Source organism: Maniola jurtina, chromosome 15, assembly GCF_905333055.1.
Source record: "Maniola jurtina chromosome 15, ilManJurt1.1, whole genome shotgun sequence".
In the NCBI taxonomy this organism is placed as follows: Eukaryota; Metazoa; Arthropoda; class Insecta; order Lepidoptera; family Nymphalidae; genus Maniola; species Maniola jurtina.
In genome coordinates, this window is record NC_060043.1 from 13544086 (window position 1) to 13569499 (window position 25414).

A 25414-nucleotide genomic window follows, 5' to 3' on the forward strand; every position below is an offset into this window, starting at 1 on the left:
TGCAGCGGGCATGTCATATACCTAACTGCTAACGTAACATTGAACAATGTACGAGTATATAGGCAGTGACGGATTAAGACTACTTGGTGCCCTAAGCAATCCATGCCTACGGGCCCCCATATCCGTATGTCAACTAGAATCGGTCTTTAAACCTTTACCGCCTAAAAACATTAGTTTTTTGTAAAATAAGATGATGAGATGTAACGTACTTTAGAAGTGGAGTAGTTAGGTGCGACAACAATAAAAACCAAAGCATAATTTATTTATTGAAATGCGCCTTGCGGCTTTCGGGGGCATTCGAATTGTCGAATGCACAAGCGGGCAGCGAGTGGGCAAGCGGGAGTGGGGTTATGACTCTAGATCGGACTCTATGTCAACTAAAAACGCGCGAATTTTCAAATTAGTCCTAGAAACTCTTTTTGGTGTGGTTCTTGGTGACGTGAGTGAGACGTGATGCCCTAAGGGCGGATTTTTTTTGTGCTTCTTCTGGTGCCCTCTCAGACGTGATGCCCTAGGCAATTGCTTAATTTGATTAAGGGTTAATCCGTCACTGTATATAGGTCACCTCATACTGCGTGCAGTTGAAGCAGTGCCAGCAGCAGCTCTCCCCCTCCACGTACTGCTTGGCCTGACCCAGCTCGCACTCCGCGCTGCAAACAGATTCCGGTGGACGCCGCTCTCCCCACTTGAATTGTATGGCTGTCAGGCAAAGAGAACGTTATTAGGCTAACAGATGAGACAATTTGATTGGTGACAGGAGCTTCTAGATCCCAGCATGGCAGTTCGGTGAAAAACAGGAGGGCACCTGCATGCCTGATAGTTCTCCATAATGTTCTCAAAGGTGTATGAAGTATATCAATTCGTACTTGGCCAGCGTGGTGGGCTATGGCCAGATCCTTTTGCTTCTGATAGAAGGATCTCCTCTCAGAAGGATAAGGGTCAGTATTGGTCATACTGGTGATGGATTAATCATCATCATTAGGTAACCATTAACTGATAAACGTCGGACTAGATGTCTTGTAGGGACTTTCACACGCCACGGTCTTGCACCCCATGAATCCTCATTGGATGTCGTCAGATGACCGTGTGGGGCAATCTAGGTAAGCGATGGGTTGGTGATGATGGAATAAAAAATAATTAGATTTTTACTTCCTAAAATAAAATTACTCCACGCCACACAATCATCTCAAATGATCAAAACATCCGCGAGAAATTTAAATGAGGCATTAAAATTCGGGGGACGGTTAGGGCAACTTAATTCCGCAATTAGGCGGTCAAATAGGATCCGCTGATCAGACGACATGCAAATCATGTTCTCGCCCCAGGCACCCTGTTTATTTTTGGAATTTAATTTGACGAGCTTAGTTAGCGATATTTTTGTAAATTAAGGAAAATTCTTAATGATACGGTTTATATTATTGGAAAGGTTCTCTCTCTGTAAACATCGAGGTTTTTTTAATTCAGATGTAAATTAGCCCTTGACTACAATCTCACTTGCTGGTAAGTGATGATGCAGACTAAGATGGAAGCGGGCTAACCAGGAAGGGGTGTGGCAGTTTATATTAAACCCATACTCCTTTGGTTTCTATGGCATCGTAGTGAAACACTAAGTCACTTCACGGCACGGCTTTGCTGGTAGGGCGGTAACTAGCCACAGACAAAACCTCCCACCAGACCAGACCAGAAATTTGAAATTATAAAATTATAAATCGAACCCAGGACCACTAGTAAGACCATAGTGCTTGCCACTGTGCCAGGGAGGTAATCTAGCTCCCCGAAAATATTTAGTGCGAAGACTTAAAAGGATTAAGCTTTTTGAGCTAGTGTAGTATATACGTTAAGCTTAAAGACTGAAAACGCTCACTGAGCGAAAAAACAGCTCACAACGCGTTGTGGTCACTGTAAAATATTCACATCCCGAAATTCGTGTTATAGCTCTTATGAAAGCTTACGACACATTGTGGCAATTATAAAGCGAATATCGTCTGACATAGTAAGAATTCTCGAATCTGGGGATCTGAAAATCCTTATCCTTGTAAATAAATAATTCACCGGTAGCTCTATATAACTTTAGGTTAGAGACAGATCAGAAAATTAATCTGATCTTTCAACTAAGAGCATAAGTCCTCTTGGGGATTGCTTTAGATGTAAGATATTCTACTGCACTGGCGTCACATAAGCTAGACGATAACTGAATACTCCTGAATTATAAATCCTGAATTCCTGAATTATAAATTAGAGTCGCATTTTCACAATAATTTCAAATGTATTATGGAGCAATTTGTATTATCAGTTTAAAAACCGGCCAAGTCTGGCTTCGGTACTCGGGTATTTTTTCCAACATTTTGCACGATAAATCAAAAACTATTATGAATAAAAATAAATAAACATCTGTTTTAGAATGTACAAGTAAAATCCTTGGTACCCCACTTGGTATAGTTATCTTACTTTGAAAATTGAAACATATTTTAATTTTTTTTAAATGATATGACCACAAATTCGCGGTTTTCAGATTTATTCCTGTTGTGCTATAAGACTTACCTACCTGCCAAGTTTCATGATTCTAGGTCAACGGGAAGTACCCTATAGATTTCTTGCCATACACGACGGACGGACGGACAGACAGACAGACAGACAACAAAGTGATCCTATAAGGGTTCCGTTTTTCCTTTTGAGGTACGGAACCCTAAAAATAATAATATGTATATGGATTTGATGAACTCTCATCATTATCATCATCTTCAATTTATCGCTGGCTTACTACTGAGCACGGATTTCTTCTTAAATGAGAAAGAGACAGACATAGCCATAGTCCACCACGCTGGCCAAGTGAGGATGGGCAGACTTCCGCACACCTTTGAAAAAATTGTGGAGAATTCTCGTGCGGGTTCCCTCACGATGTTTTCTTTCACCGCTAAAGTGATACTTTACTGCTTAAAACGCCAAACTGGAATCCGGACTAGGAGATCAGCTCTTAACATTAGGATATCGCAGCTTCTATAACCTCTATGATAACCTCTGCATCATATTATATTATCTTAAGGGACTTAGAATTGTTCTTTTTCATTTTCAGGACGTCAAAATACCAGGCAAAATTGATAAACAAACGTAGCATAGTAAGTAGATCCCAATTCAAAATCAAATACAAGCTAGGAAAGAGCTGAAGAAGAATTCAGAGGCTTACCATCCAACTGAAGTTGCAGTTCAGTATCCAGGTACTGCCCAACCTTCACCCAGTGGTAGACTCCTCGGGACACCTGCTTGAAGTGGAGTATGTTGTAGCGCGCTGGACCGTCGCCAACGGCGTCGAAGCGGAACTCGTCGCCGCTTAGACCTGGATCACGAGATTATATTTTTAAACTACAGTAAAATTAAACACAATGTACATTACTATGCAAACTTTCACCGAATATTGGTTTGAACGAGATCTAGTAAGTAGTTTTTTTAATAAAACTTAATAAAAAAAATACACTATTATTAAAACATCGATCAAAGTTACAACGAACTATAAGAGCTTTTATACTTGCTGCTACGGAACCCTTCATGGGCGAGTCCGACTCGCACTTGGCCGCTTTTTTACTATGCTTATCATTAAATTACACTCCTCAGTGAAACTAAAATATCTTTTGCACTTTAAGCCAACTACTTGTTCACATAAAATGATTTTGCGCTAAACTTTAAAACTTTATTAAGTGTAAGGATGACTCCACTCAAGGTTTGCAAAATTACTGAGCTTTAGAGTTTAAGTGCACCAACTAACTACAAACTTGTACAGTTATTGCAAGAAGGAATCAGTGCAGGTTTTAAAGTTAACTCGTTCAAGTGCTCTTTCTTTTCCTTTTACTCTTTAATTTTTGTTCGGAGAGAACGGAAACTTTACCGAAAAACATTTTCTTATTGCTCAGAATGTAGTTTAGCCAAGCCAAAAGTAAAACGTTCAGTTCTAAGTACTACGGTATTGCTAAATAGACGAAACTTGCAGAGACGAAAGTTAGGCATGATTGGCAAATACCCAAAGAGAATCTTGGCCTCATACCATGTCCAGCTTGCATCAAGAACTTTTTGAAAAAATAAAGTTAATTTGACTACAAAAAGTAGAATATGTCGGTCCCTGGGATGCACCCTCTGTACCAAATTTCGTTAAAATCGTGGCCGTAGATAGATAGACATACTTCCACATTTAGGAATATGTAATACCCCGCCATCGCACGGGTAGCTTATTACAATTTTCGAAGGGATTCTTAATTTTTGGAAAAATATACCACTCAGAATAATGTAGGTTTCTACTGATGAAAGAATTTTTAAAATCGGGTCAGTAGTTCCAGAGATTACCTGCCCCCAACAAACAAACTTGCAAACTTTATCTCTTTGTAATATTTGTATTAGATTAATATGCTAAGAGCTATTTGAACTAATATGCTAGATTATTTGCTAAAAGAAAACCTTGAGATTCTCTTTAAACGTAGATGATCTAGATTCTAGACCGTGTGTTGTGGGATCAGTTTTCGTAAAAATAAGGGCGCCACTGAGTTCTAAGTTCACTTTTATTAGATGTAAGTAGTTTATTTACGTCACAGTCAAATCCTTTCATGTTTGTAGAGATCAGCAGTTGCATAAACAGAACTAAGACCATACGACAATTCACGTCTTACACTTCAGTCCAACTGTGGTAAATCCCATGTGGGATGCCGAAAGCGAGTCACCGATTGTATCAACGAACTTTGTATGGACGTATTTGCATTAGCGAGGGTAGTTCCGAATTCCCCATGGAGCACCTATCGCTGAAGTTCCGCAGAACATACTTTGGATCGGGCTTTGCTAACAGAAATATCCCTTGCGAGTTATAAGGTCACTCCACTTATCAATAAAGTCCCCTGACTCCGCATACCTACTCTATGCATGACTCTGTGGAAACTTGAGGAGTTCAGTAAGTAGTCCAGTAAGTCCAATTATCGGTAAAGTTGACTTTGCGCAAGTACGGCAACAGATCAGCGCTGCTGGCGGGCCGCATCGCCTCGAAGAGCCTGCCCCTGTGCATATCCTGGGAATCCTTGCGAATGAATCGATGTTAGCGAGATGTTTAACATTGGTCCACTTACCGGTAAAGTTGACTTTGCGCAAGTACGAACAGATCAGCGACGCTACTGGCGGGCCGCATCGCCTCGTAGAGCCTGCCCCTGTGCATACCCTGGGAAACCTTGCGAATGAATTGATGTTGGGCTTAGCAAGTTACTTAACATTGGTCCACTTACCGGTAAAGTTGACTATGCGCAAGTACGAACAGATCAGCGACGCTACTGGCGGGCCGCATCGCCTCGTAGAGCCTGCCCCTGTGCATACCCTGGGGAACCTTGTGAATGAATTGTTGTTGGGCTTAGCAAGTTACTTAACATTGGTCCACTTACCGGTAAAGTTGACTATGCGCAAGTACGAACAGATCAGCGCCGCTGCTGGCGGGCCACATCGCCTCGTAGAGCCTGCCCCTGTGCATATCCTGGGAAACCTTGCGAATGAATCGATGTTAGCGAGTTATTTAACATTGGTCCACTTACCGCTAAAGTTGACTTTGCGCAAGTACGAACAGATCAGCGACGCTGCTGGCGGGCCGCATCGCCTCGTAGAGCCGGCCCCTGTGCATGCCCTGGGAAACCTTACGAATGAATTGATTTTATGCTTAGCAAGTTACTTAACATTGGTCCACTTACCGGTAAAGTTGACTTTGCGTAAATACCGCAATAGATCAGCGCCGCTGGTGGATCGCATCGCCTCGTAGAGCCTGCCCCTGTGCATGCCCCCGGGGAACCTTGCGAGTAAACTGAGGGTAGATTTAACAAGTTACTTAGCAGTTAGTCCACTTACCGGTAAAGTTGACTTTGCGTAAATACCGCAATAGATCAGCGCCGCTGGTGGATCGCATCGCCTCGTAGAGCCTGCCCCTGTGCATGCCCCTGGGGAACCTTGCGAGTAAACTGAGGGTAGATTTAACAAGTTACTTAGCAGTTAGTCCACTTACCGGTAAAGTTGACTTTGCGTAAATACCGCAATAGATCAGCGCCGCTGGTGGATCGCATCGCCTCGTAGAGCCTGCCCCTGTGCATGCCCCTGGGGAACCTTGCGAGTAAACTGAGGGTAGATTTAACAAGTTACTTAGCAGTTAGTCCACTTACCGTTAAAGTTGACTTTGCGTAAATACCGCAATAGATCAGCGCCGCTGGTGGATCGCATCGCCTCGTAGAGCCTGCCCCTGTGCATGCCCCTGGGGAACCTTGCGAGTAAACTGAGGGTAGATTTAACAAGTTACTTAGCAGTTAGTCCACTTACCGGTAAAGTTGACTTTGCGTAAATACCGCAATAGATCAGCGCCGCTGGTGGATCGCATCGCCTCGTAGAGCCTGCCCCTGTGCATGCCCCTGGGGAACCTTGCGAGTAAACTGAGGGTAGATTTAACAAGTTACTTAGCAGTTAGTCCACTTACCGGTAAAGTTGACTTTGCGTAAATACCGCAATAGATCAGCGCCGCTGGTGGATCGCATCGCCTCGTAGAGCCTGCCCCTGTGCATGCCCCTGGGGAACCTTGCGAGTAAACTGAGGGTAGATTTAACAAGTTACTTAGCAGTTAGTCCACTTACCGGTAAAGTTGACTTTGCGTAAATACCGCAATAGATCAGCGCCGCTGGTGGATCGCATCGCCTCGTAGAGCCTGCCCCTGTGCATGCCCCTGGGGAACCTTGCGAGTAAACTGAGGGTAGATTTAACAAGTTACTTAGCAGTTAGTCCACTTACCGGTAAAGTTGACTTTGCGTAAATACCGCAATAGATCAGCGCCGCTGGTGGATCGCATCGCCTCGTAGAGCCTGCCCCTGTGCATGCCCCTGGGGAACCTTGCGAGTAAACTGAGGGTAGATTTAACAAGTTACTTAGCAGTTAGTCCACTTACCGGTAAAGTTAACTTTGCGTAAGTACCGCAACAGATCAGCGCCGCTGGTGGATCGCATCGCCTCGTAGAGCCTGCCCCTGTGCATGCCCCTGGGGAACCTTGCGAGTAAACTGAGGGTAGATTTAACAAGTTACTTAGCAGTTAGTCCACTTACCGGTAAAGTTAACTTTGCGTAAGTACCACAACAGATCAGCGCCGCTGGTGGATCGCATCGCCTCGTAGAGCCTGCCCCTGTGCATGCCCTTGGGGAACCTTGCGAGTAAACTGAGGGTAGATTTAACAAGTTACTTAGCAGTTAGTCCACTTACCGGTAAAGTTAACTTTGCGTAAGTACCGCAACAGATCAGCGCCGCTGGTGGATCGCATCGCCTCGTAGAGCCTGCCCCTGTGCATGCCCCTGGGGAACCTTGCGAGTAAACTGAGGGTAGATTTAACAAGTTACTTAGCAGTTAGTCCACTTACCGGTAAAGTTAACTTTGCGTAAGTACCGCAACAGATCAGCGCCGCTGGTGGATCGCATCGCCTCGTAGAGCCTGCCCCTGTGCATGCCCCTGGGGGACCTTGCGAGTAAACTGAGGGCAGATTTAACAAGTTACTTAGCAGTTAGTCCACTTACCGGTAAAGTTAACTTTGCGTAAGTACCGCAACAGATCAGCGCCGCTGGTGGATCGCATCGCCTCGTAGAGCCTGCCCCTGTGCATGCCCCTGGGGAACCTTGCGAGTAAACTGAGGGTAGATTTAACAAGTTACTTAGCAGTTAGTCCACTTACCGGTAAAGTTAACTTTGCGTAAGTACCGCAACAGATCAGCGCCGCTGGTGGGTCGCATCGCCTCGTAGAGCCTGCCCCTGTGCATGCCCCTGGGGAACCTTGCGAGTAAACTGAGGGTAGATTTAACAAGTTACTTAGCAGTTAGTCCACTTACCGGTAAAGTTGACTTTGCGTAAGTACCGCAATAGATCAGCGCCGCTGGCGGGCCGCATCGCCTCGTAGAGCCTGCCCCTGTGCATGCCCCTGGGGGACCTTGCGAGTAAACTGAGGGCAGATTTAACAAGTTACTTAGCAGTTAGTCCACTTACCGGTAAAGTTAACTTTGCGTAAGTACCGCAACAGATCAGCGCCGCTGGTGGATCGCATCGCCTCGTAGAGCCTGCCCCTGTGCATGCCCCTGGGGAACCTTGCGAGTAAACTGAGGGTAGATTTAACAAGTTACTTAGCAGTTAGTCCACTTACCGGTAAAGTTAACTTTGCGTAAGTACCGCAACAGATCAGCGCCGCTGGTGGATCGCATCGCCTCGTAGAGCCTGCCCCTGTGCATGCCCCTGGGGAACCTTGCGAGTAAACTGAGGGTAGATTTAACAAGTTACTTAGCAGTTAGTCCACTTACCGGTAAAGTTGACTTTGCGTAAGTACCGCAATAGATCAGCGCCGCTGGCGGGCCGCATCGCCTCGTAGAGCCTGCCCCTGTGCATGCCCCTGGGGGACCTTGCGAGTAAACTGAGGGCAGATTTAACAAGTTACTTAGCAGTTAGTCCACTTACCGGTAAAGTTAACTTTGCGTAAGTACCGCAACAGATCAGCGCCGCTGGCGGGCCGCATCGCCTCGCAAAGCCCTCCCCTTCCTCCGCACACCTCCCTGTGCATGTCTCTGGGGACAACAAGAGTGAGTATGACTAATAATAAACAAATGTTGCACATTTCTAGGAGTTCGTACCCGAAGCGTGCCGATGAGACCCTATTACTTGGCTGTCCGGCAATGGAGAAACCGTCAATGCGTTGTCAGCCTATGAATTTGTTGATCCGCCCCTTGAATACCCCTATATTGAAATCTAGTGGGAACACCGCCAAAGGGAGTTGGTTCCACAGTTTACATGTGCGTTGAAAAAAGATCTGGCATAACGAGCGCCGCATGCCTAAAAGTTCTCCATAATGCTCTCAAAGTAAGTCTGGCGATCCGCATTTGGATAACGTGGGGACTATATCCAAACCCTTCTCATACTGAGAGGAGATCCGTGCTCAGTAGTGAGCCAGCGACGAGCCGATGATGATGATGATGCTATAAACACTAGACGTATGTAAATCGTGTCTACCCTTCGTCTATACGCATCTTGATTAAACCCCTTAATCTGCACATTGTATGCTTGAGGGAATCAATTTGGATAATAAATTGAGTACATAGTACATACCAATTCAATTCTATCATATAGGATAGGATATTATACAGGGTGTACCGTGTAATAAGAACGCTAGCAAAAACGAAGACAGGTGATAGTACTGATGATTACTGATAATAATATACGATAACAAAAGTACGATTTTTTTTTTAATCCTGTATTTTTTAAAAGTTCACAATATACTGCAAATAAAACATCTGACTGACGCTAGAGGTCACCAAATGTTTCATAAATAGGTCACTCGAAGTCAATACCCCGTCTTAGATGGGGCATTGACTAGTCCCCTAGTTTTTTACCCTAGTAAGGACCCTAGTTTTAAAAGCAATACCTACATTGCGCGTTTTAAAAATACCAAATAATGAAGCAAATGATTATTGGCATTGGATTGTGTTAATGTAGTATAATAATAGCGTTAAGTTTTTGCTAACTTTCTAGTTACACTCTGTATAGGATAGGAAGTTTTATTATTCTACCTTAGATTGTCATTTATTTTAAGGGTTGGACATAATATACGATTCGTGGCTGTGGCGGAAACGATTTCAGTGGGGCTTCGGGAGCTTTGTTATACCTAAGTACCTACAATAATTCATACAATTTCTATCACACTTTCTGTGTATCGGACAAGTGCGAATCAGACTCGCGCACCGAAGGTTCCGTACTACGGTCGTATTTTTCGACATTTTGCACGATAAAAAATATTGTGCATAAAAATAAATAAAAACCTGTTTTTAAAAGGTACACGTAAAGCCCTTTCATAACGATATCCCACTTGGTATAGTAATCTTACTTTGAAACTTTAAAATACTAATTACATTTGTTCATTAACACATTCTTTTTAGTGTGATATAACCATAAATTTACGGTTTTCGGATTTTTCCCTTTACGTGTCCAATAAGGCCTACCTACCTGCCAAATTTGATGATTCTAGGTCAATGTGAAGTATCCTATAGGTTTCTTGACAGACAGACATGAGACAACACAATGCGTTCCTTTTTCCTTTTGAGGTACGGAACCCTAAAAATAAACCCTTAACTACTGCTAAAGAGTGCATAGAGGGTATAGAGCCTTATAACTAGTTCCATACAACAGTCACTTTGAAAGAAACTGAAAAAAGTCTAGTTGCAATACAGAAGTAGGGCAGCTTTTCAGTGTGAATGGCTACACTGAAGCACATGCTACTACCGCACCGCATTGTGGCCCCAATTCAAGACTCTCTACGGAAAATTGAATGTAAACACTAAATACCTGGAAGCTTTTTGATTTTTACCAGATAAAGGTTAAAATTAAAAACTTGAATCATAAAATTTGGTCTGGTAGATCACATAGCACAAGTAAAGGAAAAAATCCGAAAACCGTGAATTTGTGGTTACATCACAAAAAAATATTAAAATGTCTTCATGAACAAATAATTAGTATTTTCAGACGACAGACGGACAGATGGACAGACGGACAGACAGACAGATAACAAAGTGATCCTGTAAGAGTTCCGTTTTTTCTTTTGAGGCACAGAACGCTTATTGTTACCCGGAAAACAAGAGATCGTGCCCGTGCGAAGCCAGGGTGGGGTGCTTGTTTTGAATAAATGAACGGATTTGATAAACGGTATAAAAACTAAAGTCATGAACCAAAAAGGGTCGCGATGGCTTTAAAATGGATTCAAGCCAATTAATTAAGAGGGTCGTGGCTTAGCGAGCGTACGGACTGTTGGCGTTGTAAGGGTGCGATTTATTGAGGGTAGCTTAATCTTAGCTTTAAGGTGATATTTTACAGGGTGTGTAATGTACCTAAGACTCTGAAAAAAACCTTCTATCATAACCCATCACCCCTACTAAAGCTATCTTCTCTTACAATGATACGGGTTTGGCCATGCTCTACCACGCTGGTCAAGTGGTAAGGTAGTGGTGTGGTGGGAGGCCTCGGCCGTGGCTAGTTACCACCCTACTGGCCGTCTACGCGGATGAAGTCGCGGGCATAAGTTATTAATAAAAATAAAATGTACTTAATTGTATAGTTGCATTGCGACTCCCCATCTTCAGTTCTATAAGTTCTTAAGTATGGGTTGCCTGGAAGAGATCACTAAGGTCGCCCACTGTTTTTAAGTATATATCCTGTATTTTATTCTTTGTCATAGTATTGAGCAATGAAGATATTCAAATAAATAAATAAAAATGAAAGTGAAATCTGTAAATGCACATTTTGCTAGGCTAAAACATGAACAGTGAAGCAAATTGCGTAACCACTATTTGGTCGACTCGACAGGCCATGGCAGCAATCGCCATAAAACCTAAATCTGAAATACCGCGTGTGACGTCACGTACGTATTATAAATCCGCGCATTCCGTCTGTACGTGTGTAGTGTGTACGCCAAACCCACGTTTAATAAGAGAACAATTTGTTTTACCCTAGTTCTGTCCGGAATGCCACAAATAGTTTGCAGGGCCCTTAATTACAGTTTGAATTTCACGCGACACTGAAACGGGTTAAGGTGTTTATAACTACACTTAGAGCTAAATGGTACCTTCTAACAAACTATAATACGTAAATAATAGTTTTCCATCTTTATGTCGTTGACATGATCTATCCATATCTATCGATCTACCTCGCACAAAACGTTTTGCGTCATCATTCCCCATACGCATGGCTAAGGTTTGGAATACTCTTCCGCGATCTGTGTTTCCTACCAATTACAATTCGGGTACAATTAAAACAAGTGTGAATAGGCATCTTTTAGGTAAACGCGTCCCATCTTACGCCACATCATCACTTTCCATCAAGTGTGATTGTGGTCAAGCGTTTGCCTATCTATTCTAATATTACAAAGAGGGAAAATTTGTAAGTTTGCTTGTAGGAAGTAATCTCTGGGACTACTGAACCGATTTTGAAAATTCTGTAAAAAGCAACATTATTCCTAAGTGTTATAGGTCTTATTTTCAAAAACTTAGAGATCCCTACGAAAATTATAATGAGCTACTCGTTCGAAGCCGAGGCAGTAGCTAGTATTAAAATATTTCAATAAACCTACTTTTTTGAATGATGCTTAAAATTCCTAAAAAACTCCATCATATTACAGATTACTCACAGAAAACACACAGATTTGCAATTACTCTTAGATTACCCAGCGTATTACCAACTAACAGCTCAAAGTGCTTGGAGCTACAAATTACAAAGCCAAGCAATGTTAGTTGCGGTGTATCCAGCAAGCGGCTTGCGTATGCCGTCAATCAGCGAGCGACCATCCGAGAGATCTCATTAGCTCAGCGTCGCTCGCACTGAGAGCTGCTGAGGGTTATAAGTCAGAAGCTTGGCTCCGTCACTCCTTCATTCAGCTCACCTACTCGACCTTCGTTTTACCCCTCAACTTACCCCCACCCAGGATCAAACCCTCGACCTCCTGAATCAGACGTCTTAACAACTAGACTATCACATCTAAGTACCTAATAAGTATACTAGTCACCTAATAGAATGAAACTAAAAAATACAATCACAGTTTACGATTCATTCAATAGTAATTTATTCCTTGCTGTCATTTAGCCGCATTGCTTTGTATGCTTTATTCTATAGTAAATAGGGTTTATAATTGTATTAACTGCATGTTTAAACACGTTTAAAAGCTCAATCAAAAAGATAGGTCTGGTACATCAGTGCATACAAACGGTAACAATATTACAATAATGCAATGATGTCAAACCGTAGAACGACCGATAACGAAACTAGCGCGCGCAATCGAGACTAGTTTCATCGTCCCATTCACGATTGAGTCATTTTTATGATGAACCAGGAGCCACCATGATTGATTGAACCAAACGAACCACAGACCAATCAAATGAGTGAACGATCGAAAATATTCCAACCACTAACCAATACTTTGAACGATTGAATCGTAGAGAATGAACGATTGACACAGGACTAAAGTATAAGTACTATTATAATATTAGAATTATAGCGATAGTGCTTCACTAGCGCGGTGTAGGGCTTAAATGAGCTTAGACGTAAGGCTCGAACTGAGGCGTGGTTACCTAGCTTTAATCCCTGTCTAAACGTACACCGCGTACATGACAGCTTCTAATCCTCATCTTGTGAAGAGATCAATGCTATCCGAGGCGTCTTGATAACATTGATCTCGTCACAGTAGGCTTAGACGAAAGGTGAGACATACTCATTAAAATAGGTATCGAGTGTTTGAAGTACGCGTTCACACAAAATACTCCTACTTGTTCCAAAACCTAATGTATCCTTTATGATGTATACCAACATCAACAGTAGGTAGGTATCTATCTAACACTAAGCTGAGTTTAGGTAATTGAGGTGATGCGGCCTTACCCAGAGTACATACAATTTTATTATATAAACAAAAGAAAGCAAATTTTACAAAATTTAATTTTAAAATCTAAATTGACACTATAAAACCGAATTAGTACTAGGTATTTGTGCATTTAGCGCTGTGGTCAAGCTAACCAACAGGTGTTGGCAACAGCTGTATATTTCACCTGCAATGGCGAACATTCTGCTAATGACCGTGTGAATTTCACACCGGAAGCCCACAAGGAGTCTTGCTGGTAATCTATTACTAACCAGTAACGTTAGTATGAGACTAGGTTCTACCATTGCAAACCAAACACAATTTCAGTGGAAACTCTTTTGCCATTATTGCAATCACTACCCATACCTATTACCTTATCCATACCATATCCATACTTATACAACAGTTTAACCGATTCTGACGTTTGGTACAGGGTTAGCTTATATCCCTGGGGCGGACATAGGCTACTTTTTATCCCGAAAAATCAAAGAGTTCGCATGAGATTCCTAAAGACTCATCCTGATTTGTATGAAAGGTACCGAAGTAGCTCGCCCCCCTGTAATTGACGTAGGCAACTTTTTATCCCGGAATATCAAACAGTCCTACGAGATCTTTGAAAATCTAAATCCACGCAGACGAAGTCGCGGGCATTCTCTAGTATTATAATATAATATCTACATTAAAGGGACCTTATTCGAGCCTTACACTAAACACGTCATACTTGTTGAATTTATAAACCTTTCTAATTCGCATATTTGTCAGAGTGCAGGAGTGAACTTGACTGAGGGAACTCTCGGTTTCATCCTGAATCGACAATATGTCAAATATTAGACTAATAAAGGAAAAAAACCGGTCAAGTGCGAGTCGGACTCGCGCACCGAGGGTTCCGTACTCGGGTATTTTTTTCGACATTTTGCACGATGATTTAAAAACTGTGCATAAAAATAAATAAAAAATTGTTATCGAATGCACAGGTTCGGAACCCTCGGTGCGCGAGTCTGACTCGCACTTGGCCGGTTTTTTCTCAAAGTCTTCCTCTCTTCTCTTTTTTCCTTGTGTCAGCCCTAGCAACTTTTGTGAATGGACCTATCATTTCTGATGTATGAATGAGCGCTCACCCAAAGCTTATTCTGTTAACATGGCGTACTCAATGTATCTTTTTATTTTAAAATTCACATTTTTCATGCATGAAATTTCCGCAGCCCTGATTTCATGATTTTACGTTTGTTTTTGTAATTATAGCCCACTGGATACCGTTATTAAAATGTCTATTCCAAAAATTTATATTCCGTGAATTTCCATGAAATAGGTATTTCTCGAATTAATTGGGTGTTTCGCTAGACGATGGAAGGGTAAAATTACAATGTGTTCCATAAATTTACATACTTAATATTACATAATATTATAATGATAGCTGAGTATAGGTATAGATTTTTTCTATCTAGTAAAACTCTTTCAGGGAGAATTCTACTAAAATCTAATTAGTTTTTTTTTTGAATGTAAAAGCAAGTAGGTAAATATAAAAGAAAATTGATATAATTTCACGTGTTTTACTGAAATCTTATATTTGATCCGAGCTCAATTTGTTTAGAATGTCAAATTAAATGTTATATGTATATTTTAAATCAATGCAAATTAATTTTAATTCAGCGTCTTAAAAAAGATTGCATGTTACAGGTAATATAATAATGTATCTATCTGTTAGGTACTTTTTCATAGCTCAGCAACTAATAGACATTGAATTTTGAACCGATATAAATATACTTAGGTCATAACGGAAACCAAATTCACTGTCGCGTACTAAGTAGAATTTTTTCATTCGATTAAACAAAAATCTAAGATTGAAGCGCTAACCGAGTTGACCAATGGCTGACAAGAACGGAGAATGAAAACAATTCTGATTCTAGATCGTAAGTGGATCGTTGGATAAACGCCTAAGGATATTTTGAATTTGACTTTACATTCATGGCAATTCACCAGCCATATCATTTTCGCGCCCTAACGAGTGTTGTAAATTGCCGCGGTCGCGTAGCACGAATACGTAATTGGCACTGTCAGATTCACTGCTTTCGAAGGATATTCAAGTATTCCTGGCAGGCATGAGTCTAATTAATTATTTATTGCTAAACAACGAAGCCTCGAATTTTCGTTTCATGACATGCCGTAAGGTGGACTTTTGCAGAACACTAACATTTAGGATTAAGTTTTAAGATCTGTAAATTAACCCTTTGCAATCATTGTCAAAAGTTCGTTGTTAACAATTATTTAAATAATACTTGCTTTTCATGGGTGACGCACTTGTATATAATCGTGCCGTCGAATATCGAGAATTAAGAATCATCCATACTAATCTGTCTGTCTGCCTGTCTGTCTGTCTGTCGGTCTGTCTGCTACCTTTTCACGGTCCAACAGTTTAACCGATTCTGACGAAATTTGGTACACAGTTAGCTTATATCCCGGAGATGGACATAGGCTACTTTTATCACTGAAAATCAAAGAGTTCCCTCGGGATTCCCAAAAACAACCCATCCGCTTAAGCGATTTGTATGTTTGGTACCGAGGTAGCTTGCGTCCTTAGTATAGTATTATTTGGATTTCTGTGCTTGCGTCCCTGTAATTGACATAGGCAACTTTTTGACCCGGAAAAACAAACAGTTCCCACGGGATCTTTAAAAACCTAAATCCATGCGGATGAAGTCGCGGGCATAATCTAGTAATAATATAAAGGACCGAGGAGGATAAACCGGATTTGACCCACGTCCCGGGTACAACGTCGAGATAGGGGCTTAAAGATCGCCCATTACGAGATATTGCCCGATAGACCTTCGTCTTGTGCCAACTACAATATTTCTCAACTAAACTCATGTTTATGTGACCGACACAAATACACCCAATCGATATTTTTTATTTCTTAGGGTTCTGTTCCTCAAAAGGGAAAAAGAAACCCTTTCACTTTGTTGTCTGTCTGTTTGTTTGACTGTAATCAGCTTACAAAACCGGCCAAGTGCGAACTCGTGTAACATATTAGTGTGATGTGTGATGTGATACTTTGATCTGATGTTTTTCCCCAAACTAAATTTAGAGAAGGTTTGATCTGCATCTTTTTTTTTTTTAATGTTGGTAAAAAAAGGACGGAAATGAATTTTATAAAAGGCTCTAAATTTTAGTGCACTCCATAAAAAACAATTATAGGATTACGACTAGCATCTGAAGTCACGAGGTTTGACAGTTCTAAATTAAATTATGGTTGTCTATCCTTTTCTTATTATATTGGTTAGAAAAAGATGCGAATACCAACTCTAAAATTCAGTTGCGATTAGAATCAGTATCATGAGGTTTAAGAATAAGACGGGCACTAAATCGGCCGATGAAAGTAAAAGATTAATGGCTAAAAAGTCTTTCGAAAAGGGTCGATAAGCCGCTAAAGCCAAACTTTGCAATTTCCGCATTCACTAAGTGATGCGATAGGAAAGTTGCTTTTAATAATACAGCAAATTACTTTTACTTTTAAAAGTTAATTCATAAACATTATCTGATCTGGTATTATGTATGTATGTATGTATGTATATAATATACTTTATTGCACCACAAAACACAAATGACAGGTTACAAAAAAGAAAACTTAAATTGTGCAAAGTTACTCAGACTTATTTATAACATACTAAAAGATGCCCACGACTTCGTCAGCGTGGATGTAGGTTTTTGAAGATCCCGTGGGAACTGTTTGGTTTTCGGGGCAAAAAGTTGTCTATGTCAATAACATGGACGCAAGCTACCTCGGTACTAAACATACAAATCGGTTGAGCGAATGGGTCTTTAGGAATCCCGAGGGAACTCTTTGATTTTCCGGGATAAAAAGTAGCCTATGTCCGTCCCCGGGATATAAGCTAACTCTGTACCTTTCGTCAGAATCGGTTAAACTGTTGGGCCGTGACAAGGTAGCAGACAGACAGACAGACAGAGAGACATACACATTTTCGCTTTTATAATATAAGTACGGAAGTATGGATTGTTTGAATCTGCAAAGGAATAGTTATGAATTTGCGTAATAAGTCAATTGCACTGATACACTAATATCAACATAATAATAAAAGCTAAACGTCTCATGAATACAACACCATTCCATCACCACATCAGTCATTCCATTTGATATTCGGATTGCAATTAGAATATAAAAATTAAATTAAAAATTTAAAAACCCCCGACACATAAACCTCTAAAAAGTAAAAAAATAATAGGTAAATATGTATGGGCCCTTTAAGAATAGTATAAATAGTAAAGTTTTTATCCAAGCGTTCGTTGCGCCAGGGGACCGCTACCTATGATAAACTATGAAAGTCATCTGTTGTAGAAAGAATAGTCTTTAGCGGTCCCCCGACGCAACGAACGCTTGGATAAAAACTTTACTATTTATACTATTCTTAAAGGGCCCATACATATTTACCTATTATTTTTTTACTTTTTAGAGGTTTATGTGTCGGGGGTTTTTAAATTTTTAATTTAATTTTTATTTCACGCTTTTTAAACTTTATTCATAAATTACCGTTTATTTGTGCCATTCTAAAACCCAATTTCTATAATAATATAAATCCAATAAGGCAGCTAATATCTCTTCAAAAGTAACATCAACGTTATGTTAATTATACGTTCCATGAAATATTTTTGACCGAACATCACTAAATCAAGAATTATCTGACGGCCCGTTCACACATGGGAGTCCGTTTTACTGGTACGTTTTTAACGGATACGTTATAAATTTATGCTCTGTTCACACATAGGCACCGTATAACGTTCAACGGATCCGTCATTACTGGATGCGACGTGTGAACACAAAACTCGCAGTATACCGCCGCTATACTACAAAGATGGATCTATCCGTTAAAATTCTACGTATCCGTATATTTTTACTGTTCCGTCGTCCAGTATTCGATGACAAAACGGAATGTCATTTTTTTACGGAACGATATTGTTTACTGTATACAGAATACTGTGCCATGTGTGAAGTCGCTCATACAACTACATACGCCATCGACGAAAAAAAAACGTACACGATAAAACGGAACAGTAAAACGGAGACATGTGTGAACCGGCCGTGAATGATCACATATTTTAACACGACCAAAACGAAATATCTGTTTCTAACATGTCGTTGCTTTAAAAATGTACCCATTTTACGTAGTCGTATAATAGTTCGCTTTTCAAGATATACCTACGATTAAATTGAAATCGACTTTCACCCCATGAAATAAGGAATAAAGTGGCTTGTATTTCATTTTGTTTGTTATTGCATGTCAAATTTTTATTTGACATAACTTTCAAAAACCGGTCAAGTGCGAGTCTGCCTCACACATGAAGAGTTCCGTACAAGTTTTTTTTTATGTAATGACAATTCAGTTGTCGTATTTTTCTCTTTACTTGGGCCACAGGAGTAGAGTGCTTGGGCTATAAGATATTGCTACCTGCCTTTCATGATTCTACGTAAACGGGAAGTACCCAATTTATAAGTTTTGATTCTCTTGAAAGATGACACACAGACAGACAACGAAGTGGTGAAGGAAAACACCGTCAGGAAACCTGCATGCTTGAGAGTTGGCCATAATGCTCCCTCAAAGGTGCGTGAGGTGGGCCAATACGTGCTTGGCCAGTGTGGTAGCTTCTCATTCTGAGAAGAGACTTGTGCTCAGTAGTGAGCCGGCGATGGGTTGATCCTGATGATGATGAATTTTAAACGTATTTTGTCAAAGTAAATAAGCTGATGACGTATGGAGCAGAAACGTGGACACTGACAGTTGGCCTCGTCCACAAACTAAAAGTCGCTCAGCGCGCTATGGAGCGAGCTATGTTGGGTATTACTCTCAGGGATAAAATCCGGAACGAGGAAATTCGCAGGAGAACAAAAGCGACCGACATAGCTCAAAGGATTAGCAAGCTGAAGTGGCAATGGGCAGGTCATGTCTGTCGCAGAACCGACGGCCGTTGGGGCAGACGTGTTCTGGAGTGGAGACCGCGTACCGGTAAGCGCAGTGTGGGACGACCTCCAGCCCGCTGGATCGATGACCTGAAGAAGGTGGTGGGGAGCGGGTGGATGAGGAAGGCGGAGGACCGTGTTTGGTGGCGCGCTCTTGGAAAGGCCTATGTCCAGCAGTGGACGCTTACAGGCTGATGGATGGATGGATGGATGGATGAAATAAGCTGAGTTCAAGCAGATAAAATAAAAAGAAGGTGCGCCTAATGCATCATCCAAACCTGCGCGACAAAGCGACTACGATGCGGGAACCTCAACCGCGCGGAGGGTCATCGCTTCCTACGATATTTAATGGTGCCATGCACACCTACGCGACTACAACAGTCGAGGCTACATCTTTTTTTTTCTACAGATACCTACTGAACCCTAAAAATAGTTTGACTATGGTTTGGGTTTGGGTTGATTGTTCGTGGCCTTTGGTTGACTGTTGGATATTATAATTGAATTGATGTTTTCTCGTTTAACTGTGATTATAATATTTTATAAATTAGAAACTCCGCGCCTACGATCCAAAGTATCGGAGTTTTCCAAAACATTATTTTCAAATAAATAATTATGTATCTAGGCAACGTTCATCTTGACAACTAGACATTTGCCAATTGACATAATATTATGAACCTCTGTTACAATAGTGAAAGATCCCAGGGCCACCAGCCGTCACGTATTTTCTGACGAACGAAATGTGGACGATTGAGTAGTGTTACTATGTACTAAGAACGCATGCCTACAGACCTGCTAGCTTGCTTAGATGGCCAATTTTCAGGTATCAGGTAATCAAGGTACATAAAAACATTACTTACCTCACGTAAATTCTCCAATTTTTTTAATTTTTAGCAGATTTTTTTTAATATTAATAATTAATTGACATAAGTAAACTATAAGAGAGTGAGAGAGAAGTCAATATATCCTAATACTCAGTCTCATGCGCGTAGATAATGATGCCCTCGCGCTCAAACCCACAGAGGCATTAAAATTGAATTTAGGGGATGATTGGCCCTCTGGATCGGTCTGTCTTCTTGTAAAAGGTTTTAAAATAGTTGTCTGGTGGACATATATAAAAATGGAGCATCAGAATTTACGTGCAGTTAAGTAATTACTTATTTTGGGAGCTTTAAAGCGTCTGCAAAGCAATACGGCCGACGCGGGAAGTGTCTGGGAGTATTGGCGACATATTTTTAAGGATATTCCCTAAAATATACGTAAAAATCAGTTTGGAGAATTTACGTGAGGTAAGTAATGTTTTTATGTACCTTGATTATCAGATACCTGAAAATTGGCCGTCTAAGCAAGCTAGCACGTAGGCTAGGCATGCTTTCTTAGTACTTACTAACACTACTCAATCGTACATATTTCCTGTGTCAGAAAATACGTAACCTCTGGTGGTCCTGGGATAAAAGTAATAAGAAAACCAGAAAAGAGCTGATAACTTCCAAACGGCTGAACCAATTTTTTTGGATTATAGCTAAGAACACTCTCGATCAAGCCACCTTTCAAACAAAAAAAACTAAATTAAAATCGGTTCATTCGTTTAGGCGCTACGAGGCCACAGACAGATACACAGATACACAGATACACAGATACACAGATACACAGATACACAGATACACAGATACACAGATACACAGATACACAGATACACAGATACACACGTCAAACTTATAACACCCCTCTTTTTGGGTCGGGGGTTAATAAATAGAATATTCTAGAGTCGCTAACGAGGACGTGTGCGATTAAATATCTTGTAAAACCGGTCAAGTACGAATCAGACTCACTAGCGAAGGGTAGGGTATAACCGTACAAGAAATTACACATTTAATATTTTTTGTACTGTAGCCACAAATTCACAGTTCATGGATTTTTCCCTTTACTTACTTGTGCTAAAAGTCATTGCAGCCTTTCACGATCCTAGGTCAACGGGAAGTACCCTATAGCTTTTCATTCTCTTGACGGATCTTGACAGACACGACAGGCAGACAGACAGACAATAATTCTATGAGGGTTCCTTTTTCTCTGGAGATACAGAGCCCTAATAAAATCACTACCCAAATTATAAATGCGAAAAGTGTTCGTTTGTTGGTTTATTATTCATCATACCGCAATGGAGCAAGGAATCCACGTGATTTTTTGCATGAATATAGGTGAAAACCTGGAGAGTGACATTGGCTACTTTTATCTCATGGAATTTGTAAAAAAACAAAATCCACTCATATCCACGTTAAGAGCTCATAAACTGATACTCGATGTCTATAAGTACCTATTCTTTATCTACAGGCCAAATTAAGTAATAATTAATCTGTTATCTGTCGATATATTGCTTAGCAATGACGTTATTTGTCAAAAAAGGCAAAACCGTTTTTACAAATAACAACTTATTGACAGATTAAAGATAACTATATGGATGGAATGTCGGTCGCTAGGAAATTATACTTCAAAGGTTTCAAGAATTACTATTATAAGTAATAGTACTTACTTACTATAAGTAATATCTAGAATTATTAAGGCTTTTTAAAAGACTTTTAAAATATATAAGTGTTGTCATTAAAATATTGTGTTTCAAGCGTGACATGTTCATAGATGCGTGAAAATATTTTTCTAAATTGATGTGACATTGGTCTCACGTGCTTATAATGTTATGTTGCATCTATTCTGGAAAAAGAAATATCACTATTAAAATAACATTATTTCCTCCTCATATCCTTCCTTCCTTTAATTTGATTACCAAAATTACATTAGGATATTTCCAGAGTAGCTAATGAGAATGTATACAATTCAAGCCTAAGTACCTTGAAATAAATAAATAAAAATATTTTTATTTAATTAAACTTTTACAAGTAATACTTTTACTAGTAAAATATTTTTTATTCAATTAAACTTTTACAAGTACTTTTGAATCATCAGAAGCATCTAAGATAAATTAATATCTCTAATGAGCTAAGTGTACAATTAGTGTCTTTGAATTTTTTATTTATTTACCTTTGATTTTTTTTTATTATATGTTTTTATAGCACTTATATCACTCTGTGAAAAGTATCGTAATTATGAGATACCATGAGATTACCTAACAGCTTACTGAAAGACAAATAGATGAACAGACTTTTGAGGCTCAGTAATAAAGTTCCGTTGGCTCCCTTCGGGGTCGGAAATTAGGAAAGCATGGTCACCGTACTTTTCACATTTCTAAAAAGGTATTTAATAGTAAGACGGGTTATAAATGAGAAATAGCTATTGAGGTTATTTAGAGAGTGCCATTTAATAAAGCTTAGTGGAAAATACCTAGCCCAGTTGAATCTACTGAGACGTGGATTATTTTAATGAAAATAGAAAACTTGAGATCGCTTAAATGAAAATAAAATCGTTCCTTATTCTATTTTATCATAACTTTAAAAATTCCACTTTAGTCTAAAATACAATAAAGGTGACTGACTGACTGACTGACCTATCAACGCACAGCTCAAACTACTGGACGTATTGGACTAAAATTTGGCATGTAGATAGCTATTACGAGTTATGAAGTAGACATCCGCTAAGAAAGGATTTTTGAAAATTCAACCCCTAAGGAGATAAAAGAGCGGTTTGAAATTTGTGTAGTCCACGCGGACGAAGTCGCGGGCATAGGCTGGTTAAATATAAAGAGGTAAGTATATCTAACAGTGGCCTATAGAAATCAGAGATTATAAGTTAGCAGGGTCTCTTTACGATATTAATTTGGAGATTTCGTTTTGATGTCACATCGATTCAGAAAAATCTTTTCACGCATCCATGAACCAATATTACTCGTGTGCCAATATCGTACTTTCTGAGGATTGATCACACTAATTTTATAAAGGGGAAAGTTTGTGTGTGTGTGTGTGTGTGTGTGTGTGTGTGTGTGTGTGTGTGTGTGTGTGCGTGCGTGCGTGCGTGTGTGTGCGTGCGTGTGTGCGTGCGTGCGTGCAGGCGTGCGTGCGTGCGTGCGTGCGTGCGTGCGTGCGTGCGTGCGTGTGTGTGTGTGTGTGTGTATGTGTTTGTGTGTGTTCTTTACTCTTTCACGCAAAAACTACTGGACGGATTTGGCTGGGAATGGAGAGAGCTTTCTTGACATTATATGTTATAATTTTATACCGGAAAATCAAAGAATCCCCGTGGAATTAAAAACCTAGTAACGCAGACGAAGTCGCTGGCATCATCTAGTAGCTAGAGATTTTTCCTACAATTCTTGACTAAGTATTATTTCTAACAAATTAATTACGAGACGATCTAGAGCGAATGAATGCGGACTTCTATCAAACAGATTAAAGTAAGTCTTTCATTCAGAGATACGCAATTAGTGAGGACATGCACTAAATGTTGCCGACCTCATTAATGTGGAGAGACGCTGAGGTTGCACGTTGCAAGAAATACGCAGCTGTGGTTGACATATTAAAACATGGAGGGCTCTTCAAAAGTTATTTTTTTAGAGATCCGTACCTCAAAAGGAAAAACGGAACCCTTATAGGATCACTTTGTTGCCTGTCTGTCTATAGCCCTATACATTTTCTTGACAGATAGAGAGACAGACAACAAAGTGATCCTATAAGGGTTCCGTTTTTCCTTTTGAGCTACGGAACCCTAAAAATGACCCTACAATTTTTGACAAAAACAACGTTGCCAAGTAACTTATCGACAGATTACAGTTAGATTGGTTAGTTAATTTCGGGTACAATCACTTACTGATTTTTAACCCCCGACCCAAAAAGAGGGGTGTTATAAGTTTGACGTGTGTATCTGTGTATCTGTGTATCTGTGTGTCTGTGTATCTGTGTATCTGTGTATCTGTGTATCTGTGTATCTGTCTGTGGCATCGTAGCGCCTAAACGAATGAACCGATTTTAATTTAGTTTTTTTTGTTTGAAAGGTGGCTTGATCGAGAGTGTTCTTAGCTATAATCTAAAAAAATTGGTTCAGCCATTTAAGAGTTATCAGCTCTTTTCTAGTTTTCTTGTAGAAAAGAAGGTTAGATAACCGTTAGGTTCATAATATTATGTCAATAGACAAATGTCAAGCTGGACGTTGGCTAAATACATAATTATTTATTTGAAAATGATGTTTTGGAAAACTCAAATACTTTGGATCGTCGGGGGTGTTATAAATTTTTAATTTACACTTGTAGTTTGACTTAGATTGAAGTAACTTATTGAATCTAGCTACGTACTTTGAAGTACTCTACTTATTGAAAATAATTCTCCATGTAATTTATTTATTCTCTAGACTAAGTAGATGATGCCGAGAAAGAATCTCGTGGGAACTTTTTGATTTTCCGAGATAAATCCTATGCCCTTCCCCGGGATGTAAGCTAACTCTGTACCTTTCATCAAAATTGAAACTTTTGGGACGTGAAAGCTAGCGGACAGACAGACACACTTTTGCATTTATAATATTATTATTATGGATAGTATGAATATGGATATCTATGTAATTTATGTAAGTATATAAAATGTTATTTATTTCTCCAAGCCGTTTTACTAGAACTAATTTAATTAGTTACGAACCACTTGCGTGATCCTATATTGCATTTTCTTACCTCATATGAAAATGGTTAGAATTGTTACTAAAAAGTAATTTGTTAATAAATCGCCTCATGCAAATTGTAACAAATAAATTCCACGTTTTTAATGCAATTTCCGTGACTTTTATACATATTTCTTATGAAATATACTTTCTGATTTCGTATATGACTGAAATTTATATGGTTTTCCTTCGCTCGGCAAAGGCATGTGAGTTTAGTTTTAAGTTGCAATGCAATTAGTTTTTTACTCGACTGTAAAATGAAAAGGAGTGGTTTTGTGTTCATGATTCTTTGATTGTACTGGACAGAGAGACTATACCGTAGAGTAGACCGATTTTAATGATTCTTGCACCAACAGGGTTGTCTAAATTTTCCGTTTGCTACTTATTATATATTAAGCTATGAGAAAATAACATGGTGCACAGTAAACGACGTACTGGAACAAACAAAAAATA

The 25414-nt window shown here is 39.9% G+C and overlaps 1 protein-coding gene across 2 annotated transcripts in view; it reads right to left on the bottom strand.

Moving 5' to 3' along the window:
- The window catches only part of LOC123872540 (metabotropic glutamate receptor 2-like), a 229715-nt gene that overhangs the window by 21712 nt on the left and 182589 nt on the right, over window positions 1-25414 (bottom strand). For both annotated transcript variants that reach the window (XM_045916863.1, XM_045916862.1), the window contains 3 exons: window positions 8478-8584; window positions 3185-3334; window positions 566-699 (listed from right to left, as the gene is read on the bottom strand). In XM_045916863.1, coding sequence (XP_045772819.1) covers window positions 566-699; window positions 3185-3334; window positions 8478-8584 — 391 coding nt within the window. The remainder of the gene's footprint in view (window positions 1-565; window positions 700-3184; window positions 3335-8477; window positions 8585-25414) is intronic.